At 45.3% G+C, this 18,565-nt stretch overlaps 1 protein-coding gene across 1 annotated transcript in view; it reads right to left on the reverse strand.

Annotated features, from left to right (window-relative positions):
* LOC308314967 (ERC protein 2-like) overlaps positions 1-18,565 on the reverse strand; it is a gene marked incomplete at both ends in the record, with an annotated part of 254,270 nt that overhangs the window by 206,636 nt on the left and 29,069 nt on the right. Inside the window, 2 exons of the mRNA XM_080762791.1 lie at positions 1,427-1,594; positions 8,739-8,885. Of these exons, the coding sequence (XP_080618917.1) occupies positions 1,427-1,594; positions 8,739-8,885 (315 nt within the window). The remainder of the gene's footprint in view (positions 1-1,426; positions 1,595-8,738; positions 8,886-18,565) is intronic.

An 18,565-nucleotide genomic window follows, 5' to 3' on the forward strand; every position in this document is an offset into this window, starting at 1 on the left:
GGAAAATGTGCACCACCACGATTTAACCATTTAAACCCCTGGTTTTTAACCATTTCTCATATCGAGGTCCACTATTTATTCGGCATTTGAGCCACAGACCACCATTGGTGAGATTTAGTCTTGCAGACCCAATACTTTTTGTTGGAATATTTTGTCTGCACTTGGCATCAACTTCAGCCAGCTGATGGCTGCTCAGACAGTCTCAGTTAGGGTGGGACACAAACCGCGGGGGGAGCAGTTAGGCTGGGACACAAACCGCGGGGAGCGTCTGTTTCCCAGAAAGCCTCTCTCTACCCATATTATCCAGCTCACAAAAGGCTGCTTGCGAAAAAAGGGTCACTTTGACCCAACATTTTAAACTAACAAATTAGCCCTTCATGTCCTCGTAAGAGCTCCAGGAACAACAAAGAATCACCACAACATTACATGCACACAGGTCAGGTCACGAAAAAAATAATCCAAGTGGAAAAGTACATTATTCAGTACACAAATCTGCAGCCACGTTCACTCCCCTGGCCGTGCTGTTGTTGGCGGCACGGGCTGCCTGGGAGTTCTTCAGGGAACAAAAATACCTTCTATGCAAATAAACACACTTTGACACTCGCCTACGGTTACATTTTGACAAATCAAGCAGTGTTGCGTGTGTGTGTGTGTGTGTGTGTGTGTGTGCGCGGCTGCGCGCGCATTCCCGTGCCCGTGGGTTTCAAATTGGGGGCCGTGCCACGGTGGGGAGAGAAAGAAAGGGAATAAATTATCGTTATATCGTTGCAGTCGGGCAGAAACCTCTTATGTGCGCCAACATACCTAATGTTGCCGTGTATAAGTTACAAATAAGGGCAGATGGACTTTTTTGTTAAGCCTGGAATTCAACTGGTCTGTTTGGCACACACAGCAGAGTGCATGTTGAGGGAGGCACGCGCACACGCACACGTTGAGGTAGGTGTGTGACATCACACTAATTGGACTCAGAGCTAAGGCAAAGGTTGTGCATCGATGCACACGCCACACAGGGTAAGGATAAGGAGACGCTCACACACACACTTCTGTAAGAGCACACAGAACTTTGTGTCCGCTTTGGGAATAGCAATGGGTGGACTTCAAGGCCCATGAGAACTACAGTACAGGGAGCGCTTCAACACCAAGCAGCCGTGCAAGGCTAAGAACTTTGTTTCCTCCAGCCATCCAGCCTAGGACATAACCTAACCACAGACTGGTTGTGTGAGGGTTAAGGACATAACCTAACCACGGACTGGTTGTGTGAGGGTTAAGGACATAACCTAATCTAGTGCGTGCATGTGTGTGTTGACTTCCGGCCTTAGTCTGCAGGGTGACAGAGCGTTGTTCCTTGGTGTGCGTGCGTGCGTGCGTGCGTGTGTGTGCGTGCGTGCGTGCGTGCGTGCGTGCGTGCGTGCGTGCGTGCACACACCTCAGTCTGCAGGGTGACAGAGCGCTGCTCCTTGGCGCTCAGCGACTCCTTCAACACCTCGATGTGCTGCTTGCAGTCCGAGTTCTGATTGGTCGCCGTCTCCAGCTTGGTCTGCAGCGCCTGTAGCTCCGCCTCCTTCTTGCTGAACTCCTGCTTCAGCTGCTCCGTCTGCAGGCGTGGGAAAAAAGTACTCAAATGTTTTTACTCAAGCAAAAGCACCAATACTGCAATATAGAAATACTCTCAAGTCAATGTCCGGAATTCAAAATTAGCTTGAGTAAAAGAAAAACGCATCGACATCAAAATGTAGCCTACTTAAAATATCAAAAGAAGTACTCATTATGCTGAATGTGCCGGTTTCAAGTTATATATATATGTATCTTTTGAAAATAGGCAAGCTACAAGCTCACAATGTGTCACATTGCAACATATCGTAAGCTTGTAGATCGATTTTCAAATGGTATAGAGGTATAGGTTTGAAGTAGGTTGTTTTGCAATAATAATCCAAATCTACAAAGTAACTATAACTAAAGTTTTCAAATAAATTTAGTGGAGTAAAGTACAAAAATGTAAATGCACTTGCTTTAAACCACTGTCCGTCTGAACACGCATGCGCGCACACACACGCGCACACACACACACACACACGCGCACACACAAGCTTGTTATTAAAACCGTTTTACAGCATAAAATCAAACTGTCACAGCTAGTCAACACTACCAGGGTTTAAGAAAAAATGCACATCGAAACATGCACGTGCACTCACATGCAGTGGTGGAAAAAGAACAAAAGTATTGGTATCAAAATGTACTTCAGTACAGCCACACACACACACACACACACACACACACACACACACACACACACACACACACACGGTTTGCCGATTGAAAACACTTGTACATTTTCAAGAGTGAAAATGGCATGCAATGACAGGCATGCACACATGGAGAAGCGAGCAGATGCGTGGTGTGTGCTGCCCGGGGTTGGGTCAGCTAATACGAGGCATTGTCAGATTTATGACAATTTGTAAAACATGGACCAGTTTCTCCCCAGAGTTCATTCGTGGACACATTATCCTCCAAAAACAGAACTTCTTGGACTGCAGTCCACACAGTCGGTCCATAACAAAACACTGAGTGTTGACGCAAGGCCACGCTCCCTTGAACACGACGAGAGAGACTAGAACACACTCCGTCATATCCGTCCTCGGCTCCAGGACGCAATTAAATACAACAGTCCAATTCCTGCTGCATCCTGTACGGCCCCGTGGTGGAAGAAAGTACTCAATTTGGTATTTACTTTACAACATAAAGGTCGGAACTAGAAATGTACTCAAGTTAAAGTATTGGTATAAAAACGTAGTTTGTTTTATTATGTGACTCAGGTCTAAACTTCAAATAAATAAAAACTATTAGTTGTTTAACCATTACAGTATGTTGCAAACGTGTGTGAGTGCAAATGAGCAGTGTGTTGACAGGGTACAGGTCCAAGTGGAATCACATAGTGGTTTTCAACCCTTTTCATATCAAGGTCCATTATTTATTCGGCATTTGAGCCACGGACCACCGTTTGATGAGATTAGAGCCTCAGACCCAAAACTAAAGAATATGTTGTTATCATTCGTTGACACACAATTTCATACTGTTGGCAAATGTCAATCAAAATAACAAGGACCACTGGTGGTCCCCAGACCACCGGTTGAAAACTACTGAACTATTCTTTTGACCATGTGAGTGTAATATGTCAGAGGGTAAACATGTATATAGAAGGTAATGTATGTTTTGTAGGCTAATAATAATCCAAATCTACAAAGTACCTAAAGTTTTCAAATAAATGTAGTGGAGTAGAAGTAAAATATTTGTCTCCGAGATGTAGGAGTAGCAGAAGTAAAGGTACCAAAAATTGGAAATTATCCGGTAAAGTAAAACTACCTCAAAATTGTAGTAAATGTACTTAGTTACTTTACACAAATGACAGCTCGGCCCAGTTGGTTGGGGGGGGGGGGGGGGGGGAGGAGAGGAGAGGAGAGGAGAGGGGAGGGGAGGGGAGGGGAGGGGGGGAGGGGAGAGGAGAGGAGAGGAGAGGAGAGGAGAGGAGAGGAGAGGAGAGGAGAGGAGAGGAGAGGAGAGGAGAGGAGAGGAAAATGCAAGGGAGAGATGAGTTATGAGGAGCAATATTACACTCAAAATGTCTGGCAGATTACACATTGTTTGAAATGGTGTAATTTAAGGGAAAGGGCCTTACAGAACAGGGCAAAAAAACCACAAAGGAAATCAAATGGACCAGCGGCGTGTTTTCTCTCGTTTTTTTCTCCATTTCTTTTCCCCCTGTTCCCTTCCTCCCTCTGTGCTGCTTATAGGCCTTGTGCTATGTGCAAGAAGAGATTGTCATCTGGTGCACCGGTGCCAAAAATGTGCGAGGTTGATTTGGAGCAAAGATTTCTCTAATTGTGGTGCTGAGCACACAGAGGGTGCTGCGTCACGTCACGCCCTGGAGCGGAGTCTGGACCAATCAGCTACCTCCCACCCACCACCACATCCCCCAAAAGAGTCAAGGGGGGAGGGAGAGAGTAGCGGGAGACAGGGAGTGAGAGGGTGTGTGTGTGTGTGTCTCAGAGAGAGAGAGAGAGAGAGAGAGAGAGAGAGAGAGAGAGAGAGAGAGGAGAAAGTGTGGGGGGTGGACTAAATTATGGGAAACGGGGGGGGGGGTGGAATCAAATGAGCCTCAATGTGAGATATGAGCAGCGGTGAGAGTGTTGAGAGACAGCAAGACGAGGAGGAACAGAGGAGAAGAAAAAAAAGACGAGCCGAGAAAGTGTGGGAGAAGGAAAATAAAACATGAGTGACTCGTTATACATTCAAAAGAGCACTATAGGAAAAAAGAAGGGGAAAAGGAAAGGGGGGGGACGACTAAATTGAGAGTGAGCGAGAGAGAGAGAAAGAGATTAGTGAAACGAGATAGAAAGAGGCCAAAAACATGACGATATAGGGTAGGTACTTCGGGCCGCTCTGTGGTCCAGGAGGGGTGTAGGAAGGTGGGAGGTGGTCGCATGGCGGAGCTCAGAGACATGACACGGGGAGACGGTGAGGCCCGAGGCTCCTACAGAGACAACACACAAAACACAAGGACAACGGCAGCTAGCTAAGTGAGGCCCGAGGCTACAGAGACAACACACAAGGACAACGGCAGCTAGCGACGCTGCTGCAAAGATGGTGGATATATAGAGAAAGATAGGCTGTCCTAATTCAATTGTAGTCACTAGAGGCGAAATGGTACCCTAATGCCATTCCCCTGTATCCCTAGGGTAGGTACCCCACAAAAACATGCAGTAATCCTGGTCTCAAAAACTGCCTCCCCCTCCCTGTCCAGCTAGGGCGCTGATCGGAGGGGAAAGGAACTGGTTAATAATAACGTGTTCCTTCCACGTGCTACGTCCAGCCGCTGCTACAAGGATCACCTATTCACCTGTTTCCTAGGCTGTGTGTTCCACTTCCTGTCGATTTGATCCAATGAAACTGGTCAGATGACCAATGAAATCGACAGGAAGTGGAACACAGCCTAGGAAACAGGTGAATAGGACACACACAATCGTTCAAAGTTGGCCATTATCACCCATAACCAAAATAACGCAATAAGGGCCTTTCTCAGCCCCACCTCTCTCCCACTGTTTATATTGTGTTTAGTTTCCAAGATGGCCGCAGCACCAGGAGGGGGTGGGGCGGAGGTGAGCGGGCGGGGTCGACATATGTCCTTACTGAGCTGCATTCAAGACACCTGCCTTGTGTCTGACACCTGAACTCAGCTTTGATGGATGTGTTCTGCCCCCCTCCCCCCATCAAACAAAATGCTTGGTCAAACCATATGGCCATTACATTGGAAATACATTGGAAACACAGCACAGTAAGGGCTACACAAGCCCCAGAGCTTGTGTAGCCGAAGGAGGCGTCTACCTTTATACGTCTATGGAGATACACACGCCCCAGAGAAGGTATACGTCTATGCACGTGGAAGCCACACACGAGGTATAGATACGCCCCATATGTCCCATCAACCCTGCCGGGCGGAAACCTCATTACATTAGATTTCTTTTTTTAAGTAAATAGATCTACAAGCTCAAAACACGTCGCTGCGTGCCACGTTTCCAGCTTGTAAATGTCCTGTTGATGCCTCACTGTGTGACGATTGCAGGACAATCAAGTAGGGCGTTGATTTCCGGGGAAAATAAAAAGTTTCTTTATTCCCAGGAGGAGCCAGGAGTATCAAAGCCCCCCGGGGCCGGGCTGGAAACCAGAGAACCTGTACTGTCCTCCTGGTTCCTCTTATCAAAAACCTCCCCTCACCACCAGTTGACCCTGCTGCTGACAGACCCCGCCAGGACAGCATGTGTGTGTGTGTGTGTGTGTGTGTGTGTGTGTGTGTGTGTGTGTGTGTGTGTGTGTGTGTGAGATATAGGTCAATGAAAAGGCTACCCGAGACCTTTCTGTAGGTCATGTACCCCTTGTGTGTGCGTGCGTGTGTGTGTGTGCGTGCGTGCGTGCGTTAAAGGCTTCTGCATGTGGTCTGAGCTGTCTGTGCAACTGTATAGTCACTGTCGGGTGGAAACCGTCACTTTTCACACGATTCCAATTCAGAAATAGCACAAGAAAGCACGCCTCTGCTACTTTTAATGCTATTGTGTGACGCGGTGGTATGATCAAGTATACAGGGCAATATACAATATACATTGTATGGGGAAAAACACACACAAAGTGCAAACATGGAGAAGTGGAGATACAAGGTTCCTGCACCGACGGCGACGATATTCTATAGAAAGACGGGAGGGAGGCCTGGGATGGGAGAGGCCTGGGATGGGAGAGGCCTGGGATGGGAGAGGCCTGGGATGGGAGAGGCCGGACGGGCCGGGCCGTCACCTTGATGTATAGATCATGGCAGGGCCCTGTGCAGAGAGGGGTGAGGAGAGAACTCCTTCCCCCTGCTGTTGTAAGCTTGCGCTCATCTGTCAGGGGCCCATTCATAAAAACATAAAAAAAGAAACATCCTTTATGAGTGCATCAGAAACTATCCTCCCCAGCATCCTCCCCCCAGCGTCCCCCCAGCGTCCGTCCGTCCCCCCAATACATTGACAAATGGAGCCTACAAAGAGCACCATTAATGACCGAAGGGGAGCGTTTTTCACATGGAGCGCTAGTACTCATCTAACCCCAGCCATCACTGACACTCACGGCCCCAACCCAACCTCCGTGAAACCCAAGACTTCATTTTTAAAACCTGGACCGCTGACACAAACGCACGCACGCGTGTGTCTGTCTCTCCGGGCTGTCCATGCTCTGCATTCGAGTAAATGTGTGTGTTCATGCGACCGTACATTTGTGTGTGTGTGTGTGTGTGTGTGTGTGTGTGTGTGTGTGTGTGTGTGTGTGTGTATTTGCGACTGTGCATGCGTGCGCGCGCCTATGAATAAACCAGTATAAACTCTAGGACAGAGTAACTTGAGCCAGGCCGTGTGAAGTGCTTCCTGCACACAGGCTAAAAGCAGGACAGTAAACAGTCAAGTAATGGCCGTAGAAGTCGATATAGTCGAGCATTTGTTCCGTCAGGGCGTGAGGCTCCGACAGGATCCACTATAGTGGGAAGCTAAATCGTCACAAATAATACATTTGTAATGTCCCTGAAAGGGATATTTGTCTTCAGAGATCTGTCTGTCCAAACGCCCACAACCAAACAACACAAGAGATCACCAAAACAATACGTAAACATGAGGTTCCCCCTGTACACAGAACCATCCTATCGGCGGGACAGATTGTTTAATGCTGTGATGGCTGAGGGGACAAAACTAAAACCTTTTTTCCACACTAAGGTTCTGTATCTTTGTCCAGATGGCATGGGGTCAAAGAAGCGATACAGCGGATGATCAGTGTCATTTGATATCGAAAATGCTAAGCTTGCTAAGGAGATAAGAAGGTGCAAACATGTATGGCTCATCCGGTCCTCTGTGCATTTGGACACGTGGCTAAATAAATCCATGGAGTAAAGCTTATTTCATACCCCCCCCCCCGCCCCATGGCGCAGGAGGCCGCTTGCCAAATATTACATATATTATATATATACATATATATATAAAAATATTACCAATATAACCTGCCATTGGCAAGTCAGTAGATTGTCAATGCATTGTCAGAAACAGAACAATTCAGTAGATTGTCAGTGCATTGTCAGAAACAGAACAAGTCAGTAGATTGTTAGTGCATTGTCAGAAACAGAACAAGTCAGTTGTTTGTCAGAAAAAGAACAGTCAGTGAGAAAGGGCCGCATTGCCAAGGTGTTATATATCTTAATTCTATTCGGATTCACCCAATAGATAGAGGTCCTCTGCTGGACACTAGACTAATTGGTGAATATTAAAACCTGTACTGGGGAAAACATGGATTTTCAGAAAACCGAAAAGACCAGGAAAGCGTGAAGAGTTGGAATGACACATCTGTAGCATGCAAGGAGTCGTTTAAAATGACGGAGAGTTCTCAGTAGCCATGTAGTGCCGAAGGCAGGCGTTTGAGGGGGATGTTTCCTGGAGGATGGAGTAGGGTTGGGATCCTTGAGGATTTTAAACGATTCCAGTTCCTTAACAACTCCCTTTTAACAGGTTTACGGCCACCTGCTAGACGCAAAGCCAACCTCAGAGTGCCGACTGCTCCGTATATTAGGAGTTATTCAGCTTTTAGTCAGCCTGCTGTATAATGGCATGCGGCTGGGGGTGAGATTGCGCAACCCGGTCTAGGATCGCTAAAGAAGTAAAGGCCAAGCCAAAATAATAATGAAAAAATAGAAATCAGCGATCCGGTTTGATATCATGGATGAATGGACTGTCAAGGCCAGAAAGTAGTTTTTTGCCACTCAGTTGGCGTTCCTGCATAACTTCTGAGTATGATGATGATGTCACACACATAACAATACCGTTACAACCGGTATTGTAATTGCATAGCTGGCACGTGAAGCCAACATACCAGCTCTGGACAGTGTGATTAAAACGGCAACGGTTCCAAATGTGATGGAACCACTTCCGGTTCCTCAATGTTGGATCCGGTTCCTCACATGCAATTGGGGATCCCAACCCTAAGGAGACATCATATCCCACGGCATGCAGATTGTGCTCAACACACACAGAGCCCCTCATGCCACCGCATGCTCGCTCCTCGGTGGGCGGCGACGATGCAACGGTTCAGTGGCATCATTGCATCGCCGGAGTCATGCAGAGGGTGACGGAGGAGGAGAGAGAGGGGCGTTCTTCAGAGAATGAAGAACAGGGTTCTACCTTGGTCTTCATGAACTTAGAGTGGCTCTTGTAGACCTCCACCTGCTTGTGCTCGGCTTCCTCGGGGTGCACGCCGCTGGTCTTCAGCATCTGGATCTCGTCCTCCAGGTCTCGGATGTTCCTCTCCAGGGATGATATCTTAGTGTCCTGCACCCGTATGGTGACAATAAGCAGGCAACAGGGATGATATCTTATTGTCCTGCATCCATATGGTGACAGGAGGCAGGCAACAGGGATGATATCTTATTGTCCTGCATCCATATAGTGACAGGAGGCAGGCAACAGGGATGATATCTTAGTGTCCAGTAAGTTCAAACAAAGCCTAGTTATAGCGTAAATGGCTTTTACGTCAAGACTTACACATTACTAAAAGTTAAGCTGTTGCACCAGACAAATTAGTTGTAACATATCTCTAAGTAATAACTAAATATTTACGCAAGCATCTTGGCAGCACTAAGTTCTAGGAGTACCCTAACTAACTATTAACATGACAGACCATATTGATTAGATTGACAAATTAATTCAATTTAACAAAGTTATCGAACGGCCGCATCCTCACCAACGCATTCTGCAAGAGAGATTACACTCTCTGTACTAGCGGCCCAGTACAGAGAGCTCTGTACTGGGGCCCTGTACTGTGATTGCCAAAATTAGCAGAGCATTGGGACACACTACACTAGGGTTCAAGTTTATCTACTTAAATTTAAAAAGGGATAGTTCACCACCAAAATGACTTTTTCTATCAATTACCCACACCGTGGAGCCGGGAATTCATGGAGATTTTTTTTCCGTTTTTGTCTCATTCCTAAGCCAATAATTGTATGATGCAGTGAATGAAGCAGTGTGTGTATCTACTCAAAGAGTCTCCTTTGAGTCTCCTACTTGATACTAGCCTCACATAGCCAGCCTGCATCTGCCTTTGCAATGCATATTGCCCCAGGCAGATTAAGTCTGGCCACTCTCAATTGTGGGAGGAATTCATGGCCGAAGTGGTGACGAGCCAACCAGATTGGTCTGGAAACAGGCTATAACCAATCAGGGTCCAGTATGCAAATATGGGGCGAGACATTGCAGAAAAACACTGAGAGGGACGAGACTAACATCCACACAGTGATATTAATAACTGGATACACGGCTGGTAATCAACTTATTGGCTTAGGCATGCCTCAAAAACAAAAAAATAATTCAAGGCTTCATTGGGTGGGTAATCGATAGAAAATAAGTACTCGTTTTATGGTGAACTATCCCTTTAAACTAGGCATGTAACGATATATCGTCTATCGATATATATCGATATTAATCCCGATGATATGAATCGATTCATTGAAATAAAAAAAATGATTTTAGGGGGGCTAGTGTGTGATGTGAAATGTGAGCTTTAGTCATATTCCATCATCAAGTGCTTTTGGAGAGAAATGACACTTTCAGTAGTAGAGCACTGTAGAGGGGAGCTGTGTGTATCTGTGACTGTGCCCAGATGATGATGGTCGTTGATGCTCATCAAGGAAGGCAATTATGTTTCTGCACTGTCAAAAGTAATGCTACTTCTTTTGCAATGTAGTTAAATAAAAAAATCTCAGGGGGGGAGATAAATTATAATCGTTATGCCTACTTTAAACCCTACTTCAGTGTACATCAAAAAGCGAAGATACTGTAGTTTATTCTAGAAGCTCACAAACACATTGTGAGCTGGTATTTTAACCAAAGTTCAATTATGACACTACCAGAATAGCAGAGACACTAGGGTTTCATGTGCTTTAAATCAGACCTTTTTTGACACCATTCCGGTTTGAAACAAGGGACTAATCGTAACAGTCGACTTATTTCAAAATGACAGGAGAGATGTTGAACCGACATTGAACTTCAGAACAGTTCTGACAGGATACAACTGCATGCAAGAAAAAAAGCACCAAAGACAGAGAAAAGAGAGGAGGAGGAGGAGAGGCTGGAAAAAGATCGCTCCAGCGATGGAATCTCGGTTGCATCGACAAAAAAAAGAGAAAACACAAAAGCCAAGCCAGCACTTTGACAGTAGATGAAAGGCGAACAGGGGAACGACAATCAGTTCCAGTTTGAAACTTGACATTCTGGAAAAATGAAACACCAGAAGACCGGCGAATGGCCCCGACGGTGACGGGGGCCGCGTTAGAACTCCGGCTGGCACCCGAATCTTTCTACCTCAGTGTCTTGGACGTAGGTTCAAAAGCCACACCACCACCACCACGGACGGGTTGCTGTGGGGAGGAAGCCCACAGTGGAACGTGTGTGTGTGGTGTGGGAAGCAGGGAACGATATTATGGAGAAACATCCACACAGGTGGAGTCCTTACGAAGCCTCCATAACTTTCCTATGCAGTATTTATGAGGGAATGGAAGGCTCTGTCACAGACAGACGTGTCCCGGGGTTGTTAAGCTCCATGGAATAAGACATACGTTAAACGGTAAACCTTGGACGGGGAGAGAAAAGGTAATTGAATAAATGGAAGCAGATTGCATGATGCCATCAGTAGAAAACCACAGGCAACATGCGAGCATCTGACCTCCATTACATCCCCTTGACATCAGACCAGTCTCTGCGACGCAACGATGTATATATATATATATACCATCCTATACACAGTTGTGCGTGTGGATAGGCACACGCGCAAACACACACACACACACACTCATTCACGCACGTGCAGGCATGCACACACATCACGCATGCATGGATGCGCATGGACACACGCATAACCGACCCCAAGCACATGCGCAGACGCACATACCATCTCGTCTCTCCATATTTAAACTTTTGGTGTTTTTGTGGTAAATAAAAGAATGCAGTACTTGATCATACTACTGTGTTACACACAAAAACATCAAAAGTAATGGATCGACCAGCTCGAAACTTGGCACGAGCTTGTAGATCTCATACTTTTGATGCTTTGAATTTGAATCCTGAAAACAGTTTCCACCCGACAGACGATTTTCTTGAATGCACATGCAGCAACCCTGTCCAAAGCTTTGCACAACCGTCACTCACATGCACAATTATTAAATTTTCTACCGCACTCCTCCTATTGATAAATACAATATCTTCTGTATGTTTGTGTGCAGATAACCATCCCATTGCCCTGGCTTGCAGCAGCCCACCGCAAGGCAGGGGCAAAACCCACATGCGCTCGCAGTGGTTAAATTGCCAGCCCACCACCTCCGCGGTGGTCTGGGGATTCGAATCCACCGCATCCGGCTTTGTCGAGCGTCTCTATGCGAACCAATAGACAAAACCATGGAGGGGTACCGTGGGTGTCACATTAACCCATTTTGGACTATTCCGATTCTAAAAACACCTTCTAAATACTGACCTAAGTTTTCAGAAAATGTTTAAAAATCTAAATTACAAAAATGAAATGCTGCCAATATACTGTACATAGCAACAAGCACCCCAATATAGGACCCGAATGGAAACAAGACTGCAAGGTCTTTCTTCGGTGAAATCCTTTTGGACAAAATGCTTGACTGTACATTGTGCAGTTTGCATTTATATATTGTCGAACTAAATATTCAAATCAATACAATATTCAAGGGGTTCCCGTCCAGAAGAGGTATAACACCAAAAGGGGTTCCCGCCCAGAATGGGTTAAGCACAACACCTCCTACCTGGCCTCCAAGAGCACCGCTCCGCACATTTAGGTAGATACGTACAGTAGGTACTGGGCATCTAAACTCACTCAATGATACGTATAGCATCTCAACCCCCAACAAACAATCATATTTGAACTGGGGACCCCCCACAGGTTGAGAACCAGTGGTATAGAGGGTATGTGCATGCATAAAGTGAGTGGCAAAGTGAGTTTAGCGTCATGCAATACAATCAGATAGGCCTTTCTGTTTGGATGTATGGGCTGCCAAGGCCCATACACCCCCCCCCCCGCGCTTTGAAAACATGGGAGGGACTGCCCGTAAGGGATTTCTTGCCCTAAAGGGATTTCTTTTCTTTATTGCATAATCCAGTTTTAGCCTATATTTATTGAATTTAGATCAGTGGCGGCTGCAGATTTTTCTCCACAGGGAGGCTATATATATATATATATATATATGCCACTGCACGCGCTGGTAGGCGAGAGATCACGGAAGTCAATTTTTAAGTCCGGACTTTTACTTGTATCACATACATTATTACTACTGTACATTGCAGTATTATATACTTGAGTAAAACATTAAGTGTTCTGTTTCCACCACTGCTTGTACTTCTATTTAACATTCATGTTAAATAAGAGTTGGGAGGAGGAATATAGACCATATAAACAAAGTGCATGCACTTTATTTGCTGCTTTGGGTCAAGTACGTAGCAAATAAACACAGTAAAGAACTGTGAAGAAAGGGTTTAATAATGTACCCTCGGCGGTCTTATTTGTACACAGTCCAGAGTTACATGAACAGAGAGTCGGTTTACTGTACCTGCCACACAATATCAGGATCGAAACAGTAAGGAGGGTTGCTGGTCTGAAATCACATGAAATGATACAAACAGTAAGGAGGGTTGCTGGTCTGAAATCACATGAAATGATACAAACAGTAAGGAGGGTTGCTGGTCTGAAATCACATGATACAAACGTTCAGACAAAATTACACAGAAACACACTGGGTGGTGCATTTCATTTCATTTCATAATTATTTATTTCATTTCAGTTTGGTTTTTACATATTCATTTTACATATATATATATATATTTTTTTACATATTCCAAAACTGAAAAGAAAAGGAGCAGGAAGAAGATAAATCTTATTTATACCTGCCCCTATCAAAATAAAAAAATAAAACAACTAACAACTAACCCTAACCCTCACCCTCACCCTAAAAAGAGAACAACAAGACGAAATAACATAGAGCTCAACAAGAGAACAAACAAAAACAAAACAACGCTGAGGGAACAAAACAACACCTATCTAACCTTCTCGTTCATATTTTATCATTTTTTCCTTTTTAAACACTTTCTTAAACTGAAACACGATAGTCAGTGGTGGAAAAAAGTACTAAATGTCTTTACTTCAGAAAAAGTGGCAATGCTGCAACGTAGAAATACTCTGTTACAAGTACTGTGGAAGTCAGGAATTCAAAATACACTTAAAAGTAAAAGTGCAGATGTATTGGCATGTACTGCATGCACTTAAAGGACAACTTTAGTTTGTTTCAAACAAGGTTCATGTTTTAGGTTGTTATTAGATAAAGAAGAAGATGTGTTCATTGTTTTGCTTTCTTTTGTTTTAATGATTTTTTGCTATTTTTGACAGGGGGGCATTCGAACATTCGAAGTGGCTAAATATGTATTTTTTTTCCTAGTCCATAGACATTGAGCCTATGACACCCAGTATGGCAGCCCCCTAGTAGTCAGTTGTTCGTTCAGACACATGGAAAACTGATGCCTTGATCCAACAGCTGTTACCATAGAAACGCTGTTCTTTCTCTCTCTCTCTCCCTCATTCCTTCTGGTCATGTTTTATTCTACTTTCTTCTAATTATTCCAGTCAGATTTAATTTGGCCCGTCTTTCTCTCTCATGCAGTTTGCAACCAGCAGAACCGTCCCAGACTCTCACACTCACACACAACACAACACATGTGCCGTTTGTTAATGGGCAGACAAATCACATCCTATGTGTGAAAAATAACTGTGGCTTTGCTGTAAAACAAACCACTTCTGGAGCAAAGCATGTGTGTGTGTGCGTGCACGCGTGTATGTGAGCGCGGGCGTGCACACACTCAGACATGTGGAGCGAAGCTGCATTTTTCACAGCTCTCACAGACTTCAAAGGGCTGAGATGAGAGTGAAAGCTTCCATATGTGACATTTGAAACAAATTGAATAAGTGCCGCTCTCTGCATGGGCCAATAATGGACTTTTCCTCAGGCATGGCCCCGTACTGACACCGTAGGCATGAGACCAGTTTGAAACCAGTTGCCTCCCCTGATTGGATCAAATTGGTATCCCGATCTGAAAACGCAATGTCGGTTTCATGAAAAGAGAGACTGAGAGTGGGACGGCCCCTGTTACAGAACAAACAAACAATATAGAGCTATTCAACATTAACTCTGAGATGCAAATGGATCCTTACAGAGATCCAAATGGGCCCTTACATTTTGTACAATGTCAAGAGTTACAAATGGATGAATGAATACAGAATCTTTCACTGTGTAGGGGGGTGCATAAGTAAAAGTAAAGTTCATGCATTTAGAAAATATCGTTGTTCCCCATGTTTTAACTTTTTGTGTTTTTTCGTAAATTAACATCGTACTTGCATCAGAAGTAGCAGATCTACAAGCTCGAAATGCGGCGTGAAGCAGCACATTTAGTGCTTGTAAATCTGCTACTTTTGAACTAGACAGTTTTGGACATACTGTAGGAGGTTTCAATATGATAGGCCTATAATACTGATATGTCTATCAATAATTGATACTTTCTCTCTATTGACCTCATATCAAACTGTGTCCAGATCAGACGCAAAGTCTGATCTACATTTATGTAAGCACACCTACACCACCAGCTAACTGATACCGGCACAGTGTGTAGGCAGGGCTGGGTCTCAGCTTACAGTCACCTACACTACAGCAGGCTGGGGGGGGGGTCCTCTTGTCTCTTATTTAATTTAAGTTATAGACCCATACGAGGCCTATTTTGGTGTGTGTGTGTGTCCCCCCGGAACACCCCCCCCCCCCCGGAACACCCTCCCCCTCGCAGACACAATGCTGACAACCAGTGGTTCCAAGGCTCCATGCACACACGCCATTTTGGGGATAATAGACTTCCTACTTTCCCTATACTTCCTTCACAGGTGTTACTGATGATACCAATTTAAGGCTCTGTTCCATTTAGTGTACGGTTCTCAAACTATTTCAATTTCAAGGACACCCATACCTCTGAGTGTGTAAAAAGTGGTTCCATTTATACACTCTCAGAGTTACACACCCGTACGGGGCCATTTGGAACCCACTCAAGGACACTTTGAGACCCACTTGGTGAAGCAGAGTGTGTCCAGTGAGCCAACATGCACAACAGCAGCATGCCGACTCTGTTTGACCAGAATGGAACAGAGCCTTCATTGGCATCATCGGTAACACCTGTGAAGGAAGTATAGGAAAGGGGCCAGGAAGTAGGAAGAGTTATTATAGATGTGTGCATAGAGCCTCTATGACAAACACATTTGAGGAGACGACCGGTGATGGATCTTCTTCTTACCTTCATCTCAAGGACTGCGGTCTGCAGTGTTCTGTGCTTGGCCGGGTCGCCCAGTTGGACCTGGTTGCTCCGTCTGTGTAGCTGCTGGGGAGGCACGCGGTAAAAGTAAGCCTGGCGACTCATCATCTTTACCCCCTATAGCTGACCCCCTGCGGCTCTGAACGGACCGGTCTCGCTCTTGCAACAACAGATTTGAAAATAATGCACAGAAATCAATCAATCTACGGTAAAAAAATGACCCTGACAATTGTCACTATCTGTCCCTTGTGGCTCTCAAGCCGTCCTTGTCGTCAACTCGCCCTTACACACTGCGGTCTCCATTTTTTCCGCCAGCCAGCCATCCACACCTCTGCCCTTTGTTGGGTGTGTTTGTATCTATATGGCGCTCCGGCGGACACAACTTGATAGGTTATCCCTAGATCACGTTCTGGATCTCTCTGTCTCGATCGCTCTGTCTCACTTTATCACAACTGGTTGCAGTTTGGAGCAACAGGTTCAGATGCAACAGTTCCCTCTCAGCTGTCTGTCTGTCTGTCTCTTCTCTCTCTCTCTCTCTCTCTCTCTCTCTTACGCACTAAAGCTATCGCTTAGCAACACTTTCAGCCAACACATGTGCCAAGCTTCTTCCATCAATAATTAATGCTAACAGTTCACATGCCACTATTATACACAAAAGTACGCGCACACACACACACACACACACACACACAGACACACACACACACACACACACACGCGCACATACCTGCGGACACATTGCGGTATGCAACCGCATGCGAGTAAGATTGCCATGCTACAGTTAAGACATGCGTCATACAGTATGTCAGGGCAGAGACAGAGCTATAGGGGAAGAGGAATGATGTTGACTCTCCTCAATGTTTTCCAACTGTCTGTAGGACTCGACATGGCCGTGAGGACCCATTACAATGTGCACGCACACACACACACACATGCAGACGCACACGCGCACAAACATACACACACATGCACATCTGCTACCCATTGGCTACAGGGCCTACCGTCTGGCTAGGCTGCGTCTGGGCTATGATGGGGAGAAACCAGCAGCGCTCTACCTCCACGCGTACCGTACATGCCTGTCACAATTAGTATTACATAATCGCATACGTATATTTGAGATAATAGCAATTATGTTCGCAGAATCGTCAATCGTTTCCATGTTGAAAAATGTCGAGACGTTTTCAAAAGATTTTATTTTTAATGGTTAAATGTGTCAGTGATTTCTTTATACTAGCCCAATCTATTACATTGCATTAATATTCAGAACGGGTTCTGAATATTAATGCAATGTAATAGATCACATTACTGATTGGGAGGGAATTGTCCTGTTGCGTGCAGCAGCTGCATGGTCCAGGCGTCACACACACACACACACACACACACACACACACACACACACACACACACACACACACACACACACACACACACACACACACACACACACACACACACACACACACACACACACACACACGTTGCGAAAGTAGCTGGAAGGAATTGTTTACCTGGGCTGTGTGTGTGTTAATTGTATAGGCCACCGTTTGTTGTGTTGTTGTGTTGCTAAGGGGCGGAGGTGTGTGAGGGTGCGAGGTTGCGCGTTTTAAGTCGGCGTTTTAATGCACTAATAAAGTAATTATTCATTTGTAATTTGTTAAATGGGAAAAGGGGCTTCGTTAAGACCTCCATATTATTATGGTCAATTATGTGTGAAAAGTGGGAGTGATTTCAGGCAGTGTGGAGCTACGTCAGTGTTTCTGACAGACACACACACATTCAGACAGACATTGACTGAATTATAGTTTGATATTTAAGTTATTTGTCATATCAGCAATTTGTGATTATGAAGCCTAAAAGGCAAACAGAAGTACAAATTGTAACGTTCCAATAATGATCAATGCAAAAAATACAATTAAATCGTGAATAACAATTATTTGTGTGATAATTACTTGTCAACTTAAATGTGTAATTGTGACAGCCCTAATCACGGATGGACGGACGGACAGACGGACGGACGGAGAGGTCATGAGTGTCGTGCCGGGCAGAGATCAGACAGACAGACATGAGTAACATGTTGAGAGAGATGAGACAAATGCTAAAGAGTAAAACAATAAACACAGAGGGTGCAACACGGACACGTTGCTTAACGGAAACAGCGACTCTCAGTCGGGTCAGCATCATTATTACGACGACACGTTGGTCCGACTCACCCCAATGCTAACCCTATCCATAACCCTAACCGCACACCAAGCCACGTTGGTCCGACTCACCCCAATGCTAACCCCATCCATAACCCTAACCGCACGCCAAGCCACGGTGTCCGACTCACCCCAATGCTAACCCCATCCATAACCCTAACCGCACGCCAAGCCACGGTGTCCCACTAATGCGCCGTCATGATTACGAGAGGATCCCCTCTCAGTCTTGGCCCCGTTTAGACGACAACGGTCTCCAGAGAAACGGGGGTCTGAATAATAATACATACTGTAACCAACTGACATAGTGGGGTTGAAGGTTAGGTTAGACATACCAACAGCCCTACAGTCATGAGTCCGACACCCTACCCCAAACCCTAAGGTTAGGTTAGACATACCAAC

Source organism: Protomyctophum bolini (genome assembly GCF_963924005.1).
Source record: "Protomyctophum bolini genome assembly, chromosome: 5".
In the NCBI taxonomy this organism is placed as follows: domain Eukaryota; kingdom Metazoa; phylum Chordata; class Actinopteri; order Myctophiformes; family Myctophidae; genus Protomyctophum; species Protomyctophum bolini.